This window comes from Portunus trituberculatus, chromosome 16 (assembly GCF_017591435.1).
Source record: "Portunus trituberculatus isolate SZX2019 chromosome 16, ASM1759143v1, whole genome shotgun sequence".
NCBI lineage: Eukaryota > Metazoa > Arthropoda > Malacostraca > Decapoda > Portunidae > Portunus > Portunus trituberculatus.
Window position 1 is genome coordinate 15951904 of NC_059270.1, and position 17521 is coordinate 15969424.

Sequence of the window (17521 nt, forward strand, 5' to 3'; positions counted from 1 at the left end):
TGTGTTTTTCTTGTCTTGACTCGCCTCATCATAGAGACACTTTTTTCATTATTATACACAGGTGTGTGAATTCTGGTAACATTACTAAAATTGTAAAATATAACATCAGTTAATTTGTACATTTCAATCTTGACAAGGCGTAGTCAGAAGATTAATGAGGTTGAATGGCCAACTGTAATTAACATCACTTTGTCACATAGCACCTAGTTATAATCCTCACCTGACCTCCTTTCTCCCCCAAAGGTGTTGAATCCAGGCGCCAAATCTTTAAATATTTAAAATAAGTCATGGTCTGAGATAGTTTGGCCACGCTGGCTGAGGTGCAAATGGCCAGTATCTGCTATGTAGGAAAGTAAAGGATGACCTGTAGCCGACTGTACACTTGACACTGCTTGCTTTCTCTTCTCTCTCTCTCTCTCTCTCTCTCTCTCTCTCTCTCTCTCTCTCTCTCTCTCTCTCTCTCTCTCTCTCTCTCTCTCTCTCTCTCTCTCTCTCTCAATCTATTACTGAATCTATTGATGCTTTTAAATAAATAAAACTAGACAAAATTTATGCATTTGCTCAGAAGGAAAAAAATGGGAATGGCATTTGGATTTGCAGATGTCTTGTCAATATTTGAAAAGATAGCAAGAGATGCAAGATTGAAATAAGAGTGAGAAAATGAAAGAAAAGATTGTGAGTGAGTTGAGTATGAGTTTGTTGTGAAGAGAATGGTGTGACATTTGTTTTATATTGTGTGAAAATCTTGAAAATCTCTTTAGTGTACTCATCTCGCACCTCAGAGAGGAGTGACAGGAGAGAAAATGAGAAATAGCACACTAAAAAGATAGGGAGTCAGAAGTGCAAGGAGTTATAAAAAATGACTCAGTTTATAATCTATCAAAGGAAATAGGTTCAGTTTGAAAGAGGTGAGTGATTTGTATTGTGGAAAGTGAAGAGAATAATAAGTGGAGAGAAGGAATGTGTGTTACCAGGAGTATGGGAAAGACAAGATTAGGACAAATTGTTTGAGTGAGAGAGAGAGAGAGAGAGAGAGAGGAGAGAGAGAGAGAGAGAGAGAGAGAGAGAGAGAGGGGTAGTGAGTGGAATTCATGTTGTATCAGGTAAAAATGTCAGAGCAAAGTTGTTTAGGGGTTCAGAGGAATGTTAGGCATGATGGGAACAAGTTTGGCAAATGTGATGGTAAGAAGTGGGTTTCAAGGTTGTTCTGATGGTGAATGTAGTGGAATTCAGATGGACGATTTGTGTGTTTGTGGATGTATGGGATAGTGTTTAAATTATGGAGAAGAGTTATTGTGGAGGAGGGTGTTATTATGTGATGTGGTAGTGAAGGGCAAGATTCCAGATGGAAGACATAAATTAGATAGGATAAACAGAGATAGATTAGAAAGATTTTGGTGCAAATAGGAGAGAATAAGATTCCAAATAAGGAGACAGCATCTAGGAGGTAGCAGGACTTAAATATTTTTGTATGTATATCATTTAAAGAGAGTTTAGGAAGTGCAGAAATTATAGATATAGGTATAATGATTAGATGAGTAGAGTATTAAGTACATTGAAATTAGGTAGATATAAAATATGTTTGGGACATTATTATACACAAATTTAGGATAGTTCAAATGTTTTATATTTAAAAATCCTTCATTTATTCAGGAGATTTTATGGTGTAGATGAAAACCTTAGATGTTATTAAGATATTAACAAAACTTAACCTAACCTAGCAGATGTAATTAGAGATGCTACTAATTTTGGAAATATTTACTTTAGGCAAAGATATACAGAGGGTTGATATTTCCTAAATTTATTCTTCTAGGAAAGTGCATAGTGGAACAACTGTGTTGGTTAGGACATAGTACTAAGAAGAAAGTTTTTAAAGGAAGTTGAGGTAGATAATTTTGAGTATTTTAGAGTGGTAAATCATTAATATCTAGTAGTACAGATTATATTAATAAGTGAAGAGTCCCAAACTGAACAGAATTACTGGTGCACAGGAGAGCTGAATGCAGATATAGTTATTAGGTAAAATTTAGTTAGTTGAAATGCTAGCAATGAGATAAAATCAAGATTAAGATGGGTGGACTATCACAAGAGCAATAGGGTGTACTTAGAGGGTGTAGACAGGGCAGGAAAATTAGAGTGAGGCAGATGAGATTTGGAAGGAGGTCAGGGGCAGAGTGAAAAAAAAGATATACTATATTTTGTATAATACATTGATTATGTGAAAAAAAAAAAAAATTGATTGGACCATTCAAAAATGAGATGTGGTGTAGTTCATGAAGAAGATTTTCAGTTTTTACATGTAAAGAATTGAATAGTATAATTTATTCATTTAAAACTTAAAATTATTAGAGTTTCTTTATTTTGATAGATATAAACCGGGGATTATTAGATATTTAAACTAGACGATAGGAAAGCTAGTGGTCCTGATGAGCTACATGCCAGAGCACTTAGGAGGGTGTAGACAGTATTTCTGAAGCACTTAAGTTAATCTTTGAAAGATCACTTAGGTTTGCTGAGATACCTCAGGACTGGAAGTTAGCTAATGTTACACCAATATTTAAAAAAGGTAGGAAGGATGATGCGAATAATTATAGACCGATCAGTTTAACTAGTATAGTATGTAAGATACTAGAGAAAATCATTAAGGGTAGTATTTGGGAGCATTTAAATGAGAATAGATTAATTAGAGATACCCAACATGGCTTTAGATCAGGGAGGTCCTGTCTTACAAATTTGCTCGATTTCTTAGAATATATTACCAAGGAGTTAGATGATGGAAATAGCATAGATGTTATATATCTAGATTTTAGCAAGGCGTTTGATAAGGTACCGCATTGGAGGCTAGTGTACTAATTGAGACTACATGGGATAGGGGGTAGGTTAGTTGATTGGATTAGTGAATGGCTTTCTGATAGGAAACAGAGAGTAGTATTAAATGGGGCAATGTCTGAGTGGAAGGAAGTGGTTAGTGGGTACCCCAAGGATCAGTGCTAGGACCTCTTCTTTTCTTGGTGTACATTAACGATTTAGATATAGGAATTAGTAGCAAAGTATCAAAGTTTGCAGATGATACTAAGATAGCATGTGCAGTACAGGGTGAAAAGGACAATTACAGAATACAACGAGACCTGGACAGGCTGATAGCATGGGCAGACAAGTGGCAGATGGAGTTTAATTCTAAAAGTGTCAGGTTATTTATGCATTTAGGTAAAGACAACACAAACTTTAACTATGAGATGGAGGGATGTTGGCTAGAGGCAATAGAGGAGGAAAGGATTTAGGAGTAGTGATAGACAGGACTGTGAAATTTTCAAAGCAATGTTTAGAAGCAAGAAATAGGGCAAATAGGATCCTGGGTTTTATAAATAGAAATGTTAGTTATAAAAGTAAGGAAGTGGTGCGTAGCTTATATAATTCCTATGTTAGGCCCCATTTAGAGTATTGCATACAGGCCTGGTTACCCCATTATAGGCAGGATATCAGCATGTTAAAAGCAGTTCAGAGAAGAGCAACTAGGATGATACCAGCATTAAAGCGCCTGGAGTATAGAGATAGATTAAAGGAATTAAACATGTTTTCATTTGAGAGGAGATGTATAAGAAGGGATATGATAGAGTTAATTGAAATGTTCTCAGATACAAACTATATAGATGTGAGATCTTTCTTTACCTTAGAGGAGGGAAGTAGGACTAGAAATCATGGCAGGAAGATTAGAAAGCAAGGCTGCAGGTTAGATATAAGAAAATATTTCTTTAGTCATAGGATGGTAGAACTCTGGAATGCATTGCCAGAGAGGGTTGTAAATAGCACTAGTTTGACAATGTTTAAAAAACAGATTAGATAAGCACTTAAATTTATTAGATTTATAATTATGTATAGCACTGCATGATAGTTTTATAAGAAATTTACTATAGTTAAACAAGACATGATCCCCATGTATGGGGATCACAGATTGTAGAGGATTTCGCTGTAGGACTTAGCCCTGTTAATGGCCCAAATATTTAGAATTAGTATATAATGTATTGTGTACTTGTAAGTGTATCTTTAAGTACTGATGACGAGGTTGCTGTGCGACTGAAACAGGATAACCTAGATGGGCCCTGGTGGCCCTTTGTTATCCTATTATTTATGTTATGTTATGTTATGTTAGGGAGGCACACTTTGCTAGCCAAGGGCCCTGCACCACCCTGGACCAAAAACAAATATTTTTTTTGTAGGCAAGAATATTTCAATGTTGTGGCAGCCCTGATACACATACAGTAATGTGAAATTGGCAGTAAGCCGTCACAAAGCTTTCTTTAAACAATCCTCACTGATGACATATCTTGGGGAATGTATCCAATGACATAACTATCCTAACCTAACCTAACTTGTCATTCCTAATCCAGCCTAACCTAGTAATCATTTGTGATGGAAAATGCATTCCAAAATGTGTACTTATTATTATTTAGTTTTTATCACCCCCTGTGCACTAGTTGCTGTAAAATTTCAGGGCACTTCGTATTTATTGTCTGTGCTAATTATGATGTCTAGTAATTTCATATCAAATGAAACTCCACTCAAGGAAAATATACTAAACAATATACTTAAAGAATATACATTTTACCAAAAGTTAGACTAGCTGTCATGAATAATGCAGCATATACATACAACTGAATATGGAATTGATTTAATTGTTTTATTAAACAAATATATTGCTCATTACAGATCAAGTTCGTGCTAAATTTAAGATGCTGAAGGCATACTTTCTGCGAGAGCACAAAAAGATACAGTCAGCACCAAGTGGCTCAGCAGGCAAGACACCTACAAAATGGGAATATTACAACTGCCTTGCATTCCTAGGTCCAAGTGAGGAGCTCACAACAGAGGCAAGCTGGTCGGGACCAACACACAAGGTATTTTATAGTGTGCTTCAAAACTCTGATTGGGGTGATAATGGTACTATCATAAGATTTTCCTATAATAATTATGTAATGCCATAATAATATTTATAAGTTTCAATCACATAACGGTCCAATGGTTTACTCAGTTTTATTGCAATCATAAGAAAACTTGTTTTTGGTTACCCACACACACACACACACGAGCAGAAGCACACATCATCTAAAGTCATATGATCTAATTTATTCATAAAACAGGATTAAAGAGAACATAATGTCAATGAGGATGGTTATTTGTGTATTTAGTATTCACCTTGTTGTATTTTATTACGGGAGGGGAGCCTATGCTCGTGCTGCCCCGTCTCTGTATCTCACTTTGTCTAATTTTTTCTTTAAGTATTGACTTTGCACACACTGCCTCCTTATTCAGCCCATTTCAAATATCTTATCACTCTATGAGGGAAGCTGTTTTTCATGAAGGACTCTTTGCCTCTGATTATCACCCTCATTGTTCTTCCACTTAGAAAATCTTCCATCCACTCCAGCAATGTTCCTGTTATTCCCCCTCTATTTTCAATTTTTTTTATTAATTTTCTAATGTCTTTTTCTTATCCAAAAATACACTGTCAACCCATCTATCTCTTTCTTGTGTTATGTCTATGATTACAGAGCAAAAGCATATTAGGTTTGTTACACATGATCTTTCTTTCCTAAATCCAAATTGCCCATCATTAATTATATTATTCTCTTTTAAATGCTTCTTGGTCCATCTTTCCTTGATCACATTTTCACAAATTTAAGCTATGGTACTTGTTAATGACACCAGCCTTATTTGGACATGTCATACTGTAGGTTCATTAGGAATTCAATAGGAGAACAAATGATTTGGGGTGGAAAAATGTCTATAAACATTGCATTATCAGGATTAATTTAGGTGTGGTGAGCAGATTTACCATTTGTGTCTGTTGTGTTATCCTACTGACTTTTTTTCCTTAACTTACAAAAATACAGTACTGTTATCAGTAATACAGCATATTTTTTTTCAACAGGAACCTTCATTACCCATGCCAGAATTTCTACCTGAAGAGTCATCCATCTATTTAGTTGAAGAAGCCAGTATATGTGAGGGACTTGAGGAAACTGGTTTTGAAACAGACCAGATCAGTCATTCCACTGAACAAGCCAAACAGGTGACTGCAAATGATCTTGCTGATGCCTTGAGGACATTCAGTAAGGAACACAACCCTGGGTCACTTACAAGTTCAGCTTCATCATCCTTTCTGACGACTCCATCACCATCTAGTCCAGTTTTGTCAGCAGCTGAAGGCCAGCCTAGGCGTTTGTCTTCAAATGCCATGAAGAGGAAACGAGCCTTCATTCTCCAAGTGTGCTGGGTCAATGATTGAAAATATCATAAATCTAGTTCCATCACACATGCAGTATGAACTTAGTTTTGCTATTTTGAATAGTGCTCAAAAGGTATATGAGGATTTTGTACAAAAAAAAATTTGTAATAACAGAACATTTTTTAGCATTTGTACATTTATAACATTTTCTGTCATTATTGCATTCAGCTGATATTTTTGGTTAAGTAAAATAAGTCCATAAGGTTGTCTCTTTATTTCCTTGCCTCTTATAATGTAATGCACTTGAAAAGTGTGCATAAACTCTCTCCACCTCCTGCCACCCTCTACCCGAACTGACACACACACACACACACACACACACACACACACACACACACACACACACACACACACACACTTCACACTGGGTGGTTACAGCATATTTGAATATAAAAAAAGGCTTTTGATACAGTCCCACATAGCAGGCAAGATATATGGAGTAACATAGAAAATATTATCAAATATTACAGTTGCATTTAATTATATGACAAGGATATGATGACAATTATTACTGGCATAATAATACCTAAATTAGAGTATACAGCAGTGGTGTTTTCATCTAACCTATTGAAAGATATAAGGAATCTAAAAAGGATACAGAGTACAGCTACAAAGATGGTGTGTGAAGGACATTGGAAAGAATCGTTTTCCACATAGAACAGTGGAAAAGTGGAAAGCTTTAAATGCGGAGGTAGTTGCAGCACAATGTGCAAAACTTTGAGCAAAAATTAGACAAATGAAGATATGGAGACAGGTCACTAAGTAAAATGCACACACATACATACAAAACACAAACATTTATGCATAGCCTAGTGTAGAAAGCACATTACATCTTGCCAAGGTACTTTACCTTCATTATTGAAGTATTGCTTTAAAGTTTCTCTGACTCCCTTGGCATCTTGTGCATGACCTCTAGCTACCAATGGCAGCCTTTCAAGTCCACCATGTGGATGCTAGTGCCACTGACCTCTATGCAACTCTACATTTTGTATGTCCTCCCTGTCTAGCATGTCTGGTGGAATGTACGACTCTTTGGAACATACCCTTAGATAATTATGTAAAGTTACAGCAGAAAGTACAATATCCTTTACTGTGGTAGGAGATGATCTAATAGGTGTTCTACATACCTGAAAACGTGATCCCAAAATTCCAAATGCATTTTCTGAAGTTTTGCGAGCTCGGAAAAGTCGATAATTAAATATTATTTGTTCTTTGCTCAATTGTTTTCCTGGATAAGGTTTCATTAAATGTGACTTTAGTGGGAAAGCATCATCTCCTACCAGTACGAAGGGACATTGTTTGTCAGAGAAGGGAAGGGTGTTACACTGGGGTATATGTAAGACATTGTTTTGGCCTTCCAATGCCCTTTTCAGAGAGCACCTGTCCCAAACTCCTCCATCACTTGCCCGGCCACAAGCACCAACATCCACATAGATGAACTTGTAGTCTGCATCCACCATAGCTAATAAAATCATGCTAAAATGACCTTTGTAGTCATAGAATTTTGAACTTGAATTGGCTGGCTTTTGTACTAATACCCTTTTCCCATCCAATGCCCCTATGCACATAGGAAACTGCCACTGAGAGAAAGAATCACTGGCAATCTGCCGCCATTCTTCTGTGGTGTTAGGCATACATAGGTATGTTGTTTTCAGCACTTGATAAATTGCCTGACACACCTCCGGGATAATGCTGCACACCAGGTTCCGACTAATCCGAAATTGGTAGGCCAATGACTTCTGAGTTTCGCCTGAAAAGATAACAATGGTACATCAATTACCAAAAACTTGCATCTTGACAGCATACTGAACCTTAAATATAAAGTGTTCATGTCCTTAGTCATGCGTGCGGCTCCTCAATGTAATGTTATGTTTTATTTTTTGGTTTCATTTAAGTGAATGCATTCCCTCATTCTTAAAACCACCACACACTACACCCTATGATGTGGCCTGCCAAGTGACCATATATTCTCAGAGGTAAATGCCCAATGAGATCAAATTAATAAAATGCTAAATCCAAGGGGTCTGTGCTTCCCTTTGGGTTCCCGTCTAACCAATCCAGGTATGAATTTCTAGGGAATTTCACTAGATCTAGGAATTTTTCCATAAACCATTTTTGATGGTCAGGAGTGGTGAGGTAGTGTTCTGGACATACAAATAGGGAAAATCTTAAGACTAACACCTCCAAACTAATTACCAATAAGGTTTGCTTTCATGAAGTATAAATAGTGTAGTTACATGTCTGCATAGGTTTTACTGATTGCTCATTGATATTAAACTTACAATATAATGTTAAAGCTTCTCCACCATTCCGAGATCCGTTCTGCGGGTACTTGGGATAAGGGTCAATTTACAGTTTCACCCACACTCTTAACTTAACCTAACTTAACATAACCTAATGTAAACTAAACTAACCTAATCTAACGTAACCTAATGTAAACTAACCTAACCTAACCAGTCCAGGTTAGGATTGGCTAGGTTACATTAGGTTGGCTTAAGTTAGGTTAGGTTAAGTTAAGAGCTCTCATTTAAACCTTTATTCATGTGTTACGAACATATAGTACGATGTATAGGACCAAGTTTTAGGCCGATTAGGTTAGGCTAAGTTATGAGTGCTCATTTAAACCTTCATTCATGTTAGTACAATGTGTAGGACCAAGTTTTGGGCCGATTCTGAAGGCGGGCCTATTCTGCACATTTACTGAATTACCAAAAATAGAACCAGTGAAGCATTCCTTATTAATAATGAATGCCAGAATATGGACTTTGTAAATATATAGCATAACCTAACTTAACTGAATCTACTGTTGGCCAAAAGAGCTGGACAAGAAAAGCCAGTTCACAGTTTCTAGACTGGTGTGGGACTGTAATAATACCCCAAACTATAAATCTTAGCCCAGAAAAGATGCCCTCTGCTAATAAATTCGAAGTGCACCTGGGTCTTCTAGCGACAACTCCCTCACCAGTCGGAAGTACACGCTCTCCTGACGCCTCCTTGATAGCCAGGGACGTGTCCAAACACGGAGTTGTTCATCCCGTTCCCTCATCAGACATATGGCAAGAATGAAGTGGCCCCATTGCTGTCGGGTGAGGCCTTGTTGTCGTCGATTGTGGTTGATGTGGTGTGCGTGGCTCGGCATGGTGGTGCTTGTAAACAAGCACTTGAGTTGACCACCAGGGTGCTTGATCTTGATCTTGTCGCAATATCGGTCTGCCGTCTCAGGAATAAATTTCAGTACCGTGTGAACATCCGGTGGAATAAATTCCCGGAACATTGGAAAACTTGTTCCCGGAACATGGGTAAACATTCCTCGTGTCACTTGGTTCGGACGTAGAAGTGAAGTATGGAGTAAATTTTACTCTTATCACGCCCCAAGCTCTCTCTCTCTCTCTCTCTCTCTCTCTCTCTCTCTCTCTCTCTCTCTCTCTCTCTTCTGTCATATTTTACCGTCTCCTCTTCTCCCCCTTTTTTTTTCTCTATATAGGTAGAGAAATAATCAATTATTCGTTTACTTTGCCTTCTATTTTTCAAGTTTATACAAGTTAAATCGACCATCATAATATGAGACATACTTAGTATTATATCGCAAACACACACACACACACACACACACCTTCCTTTCTCCCTAAAGTTCCTTCCCCACCATCTGTCACGTGTGTGTGTGTGTGTGTGTGTGTGTGTTCATATTTTCCTTTATGTTTTATTTGTCTGTTCTTCTTCGTTGTATCTTTTTTTCTCCATTCACTTAACAATTATAGAATTCCCTGTATGCTTTCACTTCCTCATCCTCCTCCTTCTCCATTGAATTCCTTTCCAGTATTGAAGTGTTACAATTGAAAGTAATGAAATTATATGATATAGTAGAATTTACATGCGAAAAAATCGTTGGTTGTGTTGGCGGTGATGATGGTGGACCCTGTGACAGGGGATTAACAAAATATTTCACACCTTGAAGCCTTCTGGCCCAAATAGGCGAGGCTGTCATCTCATGGGACTACACCTTCTCTCTCTCTCTCTCTCTCTCTCTAATAATAATAATAATAATAATAATAATAATAATAGTAATAATAAAAAATATAATAATAATAATAATAATAATAATAATAATAATAATAATAATAATAGTAATAATAATAATAATAATAATAATAATAATAATAATAATAATAATAATATTATTATTATTATTATTACTATTATTATTAATTTTTTTTTATTACTATTATTATTATTACTATTACTACTGCTACTACTACTACTATTACTATTACTACTACTACTACTACTATTATTACAACAACAACTACTACTACTACTATTACTACTACTACTACTACTTCTACTACTATTACTACTACTACTACTACTACTACTACTACTACTATGGTCTGACCATTTCATGAAGATCACTTAGGCGTTGGCTTTCTGTGGGATTTCCCGGCCTGCGGCGCTGCCATACCTTGTGCTGGGCAAATTAAGGGATTAGAGCCTGTGTCAATGAGAACCTTGCTTCCCACACACCACTTCTCTCTCTCTCTCTCTCTCTCTCTCTCTGTTCATATAGAATTTACATTTCATGCAAATATATTTCTATAATAGATCTATACTTTATAAATTACTAAAATTTGAGAAAAGAATCTGCCTGTCAGTCAGTCAAGCCACGGCCTTCTCATACAGGCCTGATGGATGTGACATCAGTGCGAGTAGGCCATCGGCATTCAGTTCCTCCGCGTCTTTTGGGTGTCGGGAGTGTCTTGGAACTCCGCCGTGGTCTTGTTTTAAGTGGTTTTGGTGCACTCACTAGGCCTTCTGCCATGCCTTACAAGTGTTGCGTTCCTTTATGTAAAGGGAATTACAAAAATGGGCCAAAAGTGGGCTTATTTTCATTCCCAAAAGAAGAGAAGCTTGCGCGGGCTTGGCTTCATGCTATCAAGCAAGCAGACTTCACCCTAACCAAAACACCAAGGTAAGTAAACTAAACCAATGTTTATTGTATACAACTAGTATAGTTTTATCCACATTATAATTAGTATGGCGTTAGCTACTGAGGTATATCAGAGTGTGATTGAGTGCGTGAAAGAGAGTGTTGAGATGGGATTAGGAGAGTTTGTTGTGTGTGAGATGTGTGGGCATGACAGGAAGGTCGTTGACTTTTCTGAGTGTATGGTGTGTAGGCTCAAGAGCGAGAATTTAGTTCTTTCTCTTGAGCACCGAGAATTGCGAGAGGAAATCAGAAAGCTAAGTGAGGGAAAAAGTGCGAACGAGGTTCTCATCTTTGAGTTGAAGGAGGAGGTTAAGAGGCTTGGGGAGGCAGTGGAAAAAATTAGGCAGGAGATCAGTGTTAGGCCGAAGGTTGGACCTTCTGAGGGCGACAGGGTGGCTTGGCCCTCTGTCGGGAAGAGCAGAGTGGGGAAGAGGGAGCAGGCGAGCCAGACTGGGAAAGATAGTAGTCAGGATGGGCAGAGATGGCAGGTTGCGAGGGAAGGAAAGCGGAGGCAGTTAGGGAGGATAGGACTAAACCTGTTGAGTGTGAAAATAGGTTCGGTTTGTTGGAGGGGAGGGAGAGTGAGAGTGGAGTGAATGAAGTGGTTGTGGTGAGTGAAAGGAGAAAGAAGGGGTAGAGGAGAGGAGGAGGATGGTTGTGCCTAGCACACCTCAGGTGTGTGTGGTGGGTGACTCTCAGGTTAGGTATTTAGATAGCACTTTCTGTGGGAAAGACAGGGATAGGAGGACGAACGTGTGTATGCCTGGTGCAGGTGTGAAGGCAGTGAGTGAGGAGGTGCAGAAGAGGGTTGGGGGATGGAGAGGAGGGTGTAGTAGTTTTGCACGTAGGTGGGAACGATGTCAGAGCAGGTGGGTCGGAGGAGTTAGTGGCAAGATTTCGGGAAATGTTAGGCAAGATAAGGGAGAGTGGTAGGAGGTGTGTAGTGTCAGGAATCTTGCCTCGTGTGTATGTTAGCAGGAATGGTTGTCTAGAGCCATTGGTGTGAATGATCGGGTAAAAGGGATGTGTAAGGATGTGGGTGTCAGCTTTGTGGATGTATGGGATAGGTTCTATGGGCGAAGGGATTTGTATGCTAGGGATGGTGTGCATCTGAGTAGGAAGGGTGTGGATGTGCTGAGTGGATGTCTGGAGGGGAGTTGGGATGGAGTGTAGGGGGTGAGGTAGCAAATGCATTCCAGAAGAAAGATGCTAGACATAAATTAGATAGGATAAACAGAGATAGTGAAAAGATTAGGAAAGATTTCCAGGTGCAAATAGGAGAGAATAAGATTAGGATTCCAAATAAGGAGACAGCATCTAGGAAGGTAGCAGGACTTAAATGTTTTTATGTAAATGCCAGGAGTCTTAGGAACAAGAAGGACGAGTTATCTAGTTATATAGTTGAGGAGGACTTAGATGTTGTATGTGTCACAGAGGCATGGGTAAATGAGGAAAAGTTTAGGAAAATAGGAAAGAATATGAAGTAGATGGATACATTATGTATTTACACCAGAGAATTGGTAGGATAGGTGGAGGAGTAGTTATTTATGTAAAAAATCCTTCATTTCCAGTCAGGTTAATGGTATTAAGGTAGATAACAGAGTAGAGTCCTTATGGCTGGATGTTAGAGTAAACAAAAGTAAGGTTATTAGAGTAGGAGCTTTTATAGACCACCTAACCAGTCAGCAGATGTAGACAACCTTATGGTAGATGAGATAAATAGGGGTGTACTAGTCAGACAATTATCTTAGGGATTTTAATCTTAAGTCAGTAAACTGGGAGAGGATGGTAGGAGATGCTAGTGAAAATAAGTTTATGGAAAGTTTTCAGGATAACTATTTAGTGCAGATGGTAGATAAACCTACTAGGGGGAGGAAGGTTTTAGACATAGTACTAACAAATATTGAGCATTGTTTAAAGGAAGTTGAGGTAGGAGAGACTTTAGCAAACAGTGACCATCATATAATTAGATTTATCATTAATTCCAGTAGGGATAATATAGTGAATAAGACTAGAGTCCCAAACTATCAGAAAGGCAATTATGGTAGGTTACGTCAGTTATTAGGAGAGGTAAACTGGGAAGATAGTTTTGGAAATAAAACTGCACAGGAGATGTGGGATATTTTTAAGGTTGTAGTAAAGGGTATAGTGATGCAGTGTATCCCTTACAAAGATATAAGGCAGAGAAACAGGAAGCCATTATGGTGGACTCATGAGATAGGTAGCCAGATCAGAGAGAAGAAGAGGGCATACAGAGAGTTGCAGAAAAGTGGGAAGATGTAGATTTGATTAGGTACAGACAGGTCAGAGATGATTTGAGTAAGGTTATAAAAAAAGTAAAAGGCAGGCAGAGATAAAACTAGCTAGAGCTGGGAGTAAAGATCCCAAAAATTATATAGTTATTACAAGGTCAGTGATAAAAGAAATAAGGATAGGATTGGACCACTCAGAAAAGATGGTGTAGTAGTGGATCAAAATGAAGACATAGTAGAATTATTGAATGAACAATTTTCTTCAGTATTTACTAGGAAAGAATAGGAAATCCTGTTACAAACAGTGCGACGAGTAGTTTAAGAGCTTTAGAAAATATTGATATAAAACCGGGAATTATTAGGAAATTTATTCTTGAACTAGACGATAGGAAAGCTAGTGGTCCTGATGAGCTACATGCCAGAGTACTTAGGGAGGGTGTAGACAGTATTTCTGAAGCACTTAAGTTAATCTTTGAAAGATCACTTAGGTTTGCTGAGATACCTCAGGACTGGAAGTTAGCTAATGTTACTCCAATATTTAAAAAGGTAGGAAGGATGATGCGAATAATTATAGACCGATCAGTTTAACTAGTATAGTATGTAAGATACTAGAGAAAATCATTAAGGGTAGTATTTGGGAGCATTTAAATGAGAATAGATTAATTAGAGATACCCAACATGGCTTTAGATCAGGGAGGTCCTGTCTTACAAATTTGCTCGATATCTTAGAATATATTACCAAGGAGTTAGATGATGGAAATAGCATAGATGTTATATATCTAGATTTTAGCAAGGCGTTTGATAAGGTACCGCATAGGAGGCTAGTGTACAAATTGAGACTACATGGGATAGGGGGTAGGTTAGTTGATTGGATTAGTGAATGGCTTTCTGATAGGAAACAGAGAGTAGTATTAAATGGGGCAATGTCTGAGTGGAAGGAAGTGGTTAGTGGGTACCCCAAGGATCAGTGCTAGGACCTCTTCTTTTCTTGGTGTACATTAACGATTTAGATATAGGAATTAGTAGCAAAGTATCAAAGTTTGCAGATGATACTAAGATAGCATGTGCAGTACAGGGTGAAAAGGACAATTACAGAATACAACGAGACCTGGACAGGCTGATAGCATGGGCAGACAGGTGGCAGATGGAGTTTAATTCTAAAAGTGTCAGGTTATGCATTTAGGTAAAGACAACACAAACTTTAACTATGAGATGGAGGGATGTTGGCTAGAGGCAGTAGAGGAAGGAAAGGATTTAGGAGTAGTGATAGACAGGACTATGAAATTTTCAAAGCAATGTTTAGAAGCAAGAAATAGGGCAAATAGGATCCTGGGTTTTATAAATAGAAATGTTAGTTATAAAAGTAAGGAAGTGGTGCGTAGCTTATATAATTCCTATGTTAGGCCCCATTTAGAGTATTGCATACAGGCCTGGTCACCCCACTATAGGCAGGATATCAACATGTTAGAAGCAGTTCAGAGAAGAGCAACTAGGATGATACCAGCATTAAAGCGCCTGGAGTATAGAGATAGATTAAAGGAATTAAACATGTTTTCATTTGAGAGGAGATGTATAAGAGGGATATGATAGAGTTATTTAAAATGTTCTCAGATACAAACTACATAGATGTGAGATCTTTCTTTACCTTAGAGGAGGGAAATAGGACTAGAAATCATGGCAGGAAGATTAGAAAGCAAGGCTGCAGGTTAGATATAAGAAAATATTTCTTTAGTCATAGGGTGGTAGACTTCTGGAGTGCATTGCCAGAGACGGTTGTAAATAGCATTAGTTTGACAATGTTTAAAAACAGATTTGATAAGCACTTAAATTTATTAGATTTATAATTATGTATAGCACTGCATGATAGTTTTTATAAGAAATTTACTATAGTTAAACAAGACATGATCCCCATGTATGGGGACCACAAATTGTAGAGGATTTCGCTGCTGGACTTAGCCCTGTTAATGGGCCAAAAAATATTTAGAATTAGTATATAATGTTTTGTGGACTTGTAAGTGTATCTTTAAGTACTGATGACGAGGTCGCTGTGCGACTGATACAGGATAACCTAGATGGGCCCTGGTGGCCCTTTGTTATCCTATTATTTATGTTATGTTATGTTACTTTCGCCTCTAGAAGTATTCGCAGAAACTCCTGTTACACCCTGTATAATGAAGTGATATCAGTGATATGATATATTTAGTGTAGGTGAACATAAGGAACCTTGGCTACTCGAATACTACCTTAGGTTTGGTTAGGATAGGTAAGGGTAGGTTACGGTAGGTTAGGTTAGGTAATGAAACAAATGTATTGAACAACATAAATGTTTTGAAATCAAGAACATCTTTTATGCAAATTAATTGTTGGTAAGATAAACAGAGAAAGGTGGGCAATAACCTAACCCTAGCCTGCCCTAACCTACCTAACCTATCTAAAGGGGTCTAAAGGGGGTGTTTTTAGCTTGCTGGTTTAAAGGGCTGTTTTTAGCTTGATGGTCTAAAGCGGAGGGGTTTAGCTTGATGGTCTAAAAGGAGTGTTTTCAGCTGGTTGGTCTGAAGGGGTTGTTTTTAGCTTGCTGGTCTAAAGGAATGTATTTAGTGTGCTGGTCTAAAGGGAGTGTTTTTAGCTTGCTGGTCTAAAGGGGGTGTTTTTAAGTTGCTGGTCTAAAGGGTATGTTTATCTTGCTGGTCTAAAGGGGATGTTTTTAGCTGGCTGGTCTAAAGGGGGTGTTTTTAACTTGCTGGTCTAAAGGGTATGTTTATCTTGGTGGTCTAAAAGGGATGTTTTTAGCTTGCTGGTCTAAAGGGGGGTGTTTTTAACTTGCTGGTCTAACGTATATATATGTATTATAATACATATATATACGTTATCACCACAGTTGTTAGTGTATAGGGTTTATGCTATTATTTAGCTGACTGTGTTATTTATCATAATGAACTCTTTCAGGTATGTGAGCTGCACTTTCGGCCAGAAGACATCGAATGCGAGACCTCTTTCTTTGACGAGAGGACTTTGACCAAAGTCCAAGCCAAGTTGAAGGTATGTTTATGATATTAAAACTGCAGTGTTTGGCTTGATTTAATCCAATGACCATAGACTTTCCTAGGGTTAACTCAATAAAATAGGTAAGCAACTGGCAATCCAACTAGTGGCCACAGTAGCCCTGTGACCTGGGGTACTGACCAGAATCAGCTTCATCATAAGCTTAAATAATTAGAATTGATGGTACAGGATAAGTGGCCACAGTGACGCTCACCTTAGCAAAGTAGGCCTATGAGTATGTCTCCATCAATATTTTTTTTTACTCGTACTATAAACTACTGTAAATATTTTTTATTTTATTAGCTGAACAAAAGTTTATATTATTGTGAGTATTCCTTGCTGGATATAGTTCTCTACTAACTGCTTGTATCGGTGTTGTGAATTATTTAATGTATTTAAACCAAGTAAACACACAGTTATCTGATTATTTTAAGAAATTTTGTAATTTGAGGTTCAGTTTGAAAATTCTTTACAATAAATTATAATAATTATTCGTCTCTCCACAGCATCCAAGATTGCGACAGGAAGTTGTTCCCTCACAACTTCCCAACTGCCCCGCTTATCTCTTACCGTCACCAGTATCTGCGAGGGAATCACCTGATGAAAGGAGATCCAGGATGGAAGAGATTGCAATGGGACCGATCGCGAACTGCTATGTAGGTGCCTTCAACCGCCAGATGGGTTAATTATTTCACAGCAAGTTGGTCAACTGGAACGTATTTTTCTGCACGTTTTGTAAATATTGAATGGTTTGATAAAATAGTTATAATCTTTCTAAGAATGTACTCGTGGCATATAAGCTAAAAAAGTGGAAATATTTATATATATGTAGAACGCTCTTCTTTACCATCTCCATTTCTGGGACAAAAAATAGAAAGATCATTAATGGGAAAAGCTTAGTTTCAATGCTTTTTCTTTCCATAAAATTTAATATGAATTACATTCATACAGAAAATC

At 37.7% G+C, this 17521-nt stretch overlaps 3 protein-coding genes across 5 annotated transcripts in view; 2 read left to right on the forward strand and 1 right to left on the reverse strand.

Annotated features, from left to right (window-relative positions):
• LOC123504522 overlaps window positions 1–17521 on the forward strand; it is a 115371-nt gene that overhangs the window by 43708 nt on the left and 54142 nt on the right. The window lies entirely within an intron of this gene.
• LOC123504524 lies at window positions 4180–6488 on the forward strand. Its single transcript, XM_045255110.1, has 2 exons — window positions 4180–4895; window positions 5930–6488. The coding sequence occupies exons 1-2, from the start codon at window positions 4731–4733 to the stop codon at window positions 6284–6286; spliced, it is 522 nt and encodes a 173-aa protein (XP_045111045.1). The 5' UTR covers window positions 4180–4730; the 3' UTR covers window positions 6287–6488.
• Window positions 6486–9669, reverse strand: LOC123504521. Its single transcript, XM_045255105.1, has 2 exons — window positions 9221–9669; window positions 6486–8036 (listed from the first exon to the last, which is right to left on the reverse strand). Exons 1-2 carry the CDS (start codon window positions 9591–9593, stop codon window positions 7240–7242), a joined length of 1170 nt encoding a protein of 389 aa, XP_045111040.1. The 5' UTR covers window positions 9594–9669; the 3' UTR covers window positions 6486–7239.